The sequence below is a fragment of the Oryzias melastigma genome, unplaced genomic scaffold (assembly GCF_002922805.2).
Source record: "Oryzias melastigma strain HK-1 unplaced genomic scaffold, ASM292280v2 sc00280, whole genome shotgun sequence".
Lineage (NCBI taxonomy): Eukaryota > Metazoa > Chordata > Actinopteri > Beloniformes > Adrianichthyidae > Oryzias > Oryzias melastigma.
The window spans coordinates 248,504-249,824 of NW_023416903.1; the positions used below are offsets into that span (position 1 = coordinate 248,504).

The 1,321-nt window shown below is 48.1% G+C and overlaps 1 protein-coding gene across 1 annotated transcript in view; it reads right to left on the bottom strand.

Annotated features, from left to right (window-relative positions):
* Positions 1 to 205: 205 nt before the first annotated feature.
* The window catches only part of LOC112139346 (thioredoxin-interacting protein), a gene marked incomplete at its 5' end in the record, with an annotated part of 5,620 nt that continues 4,504 nt past the window's right edge, over positions 206 to 1,321 (bottom strand). Inside the window, 2 exon segments of the mRNA XM_024262095.1 lie at positions 206 to 549; positions 624 to 926. Coding sequence (XP_024117863.1) covers positions 502 to 549; positions 624 to 926 — 351 coding nt within the window.

A 1,321-nucleotide genomic window follows, 5' to 3' on the forward strand; every position in this document is an offset into this window, starting at 1 on the left:
CCTGATTCTGGTTCAAGAACTTTAAGTTGATTGAATCAAATCTTTCCAGCTGTTCTGAAACTGAAAACTCTAAGTTTGAGAACTTTAAGTCAGAGATTTTTGAGTTTAGGTTTGAGTTCTGAATTTGTTGAACTTGCTTCTTAATACGGGGCCCTGATATGTTTGTTTACAAACTGCAGCAGTCAAGAAACAAAGACCAACAAACTGATGCTGAAGCTTTATTACAGAATACAAAATTAAAAATTCTTATTTACAAAGTTTACACACGTGTAACTTCCTGTTACTTCATATGTAAAAAAATAGGAGTAAACAAAAAACTAAAAAAGTGGACATCAAGTGTAAAAGCATGCAGAGAAATCAAAGACAAACTGCTGAGTCATGAAAGTGAACTCAATCTTTGAACGATGACGTGGAATGATGGACAGATTAAAAGGTTCTCGTCAGGTTACGACCCCCCATGGTGTCACCCATGTCATGGTGGGGGGGGGTTCCTGTTCATCTTCAAAAAACCTGAAGCTCTTGTGGGGGGGTTGCAAGGCTCTGGTCCACCTGATAGGAAGAGAAAAGTGTTACTTTAAGACCACCATGTTGGTTGATTTGGGTGTGTGGGGGGGCAGGCTCACCGTGTAGGAAGGCGGGGGAGGGTAGCAGACCTCCGGCACTCTCATAAAGAGCCCCGTTTCTTGGTCGTCCTCAGCTCCATCGTAGTCGTGGAGCAGCGGCGTGTGCGGTCCCTCCACCCGCAGGTCCCTCTGAAAGCTGCTGTAGCTGGGGGGGGACGAGGGGAAGGAAGTCAAGCTGCAGGTGGAGCCCACCTGGCTGCTCATGCTGCTGGTTCTGCTACCGACGCCGCTGAACGGGATGGTTCCGATCACAAGAGGGAGCTCCAGAACCAGCTTCTCACTCCCCGGGACATGCAGGTAGATCTGGGGAGGGAGGGGTGTGGTCGATGAAAAGATAAGCTAGGCAGTTGTTTTTTTTTAATAAGGTGACAGTTCACACAGAGAGAGTCCGGAGCCTCATTTCCACTGAGCGGCCCGGTCTGATCCGGTAAGGGCTGGTACAGGACAGTCCAGTTAACTCTGGTGAATGTTTACATTCAGTTCAGCGGTTTGTTTTCACAGTGCATGTGTGGTGTGGACCGCTAGTATGGTGTAGACCGCTAGCTTGGTGTAGATCGCTAGAGTGGTGTAGACCGCTAGTGTGGTGTAGACCGCTAGAGTGGTGTAGACCGCTAGTGTGGTGTAGACCTTTAGTGTGGTGTAGATCGCTAGAGTGGTGTAGACCACTAGTGTGGTGTAGACCGCTAGAGTGGTGTAGA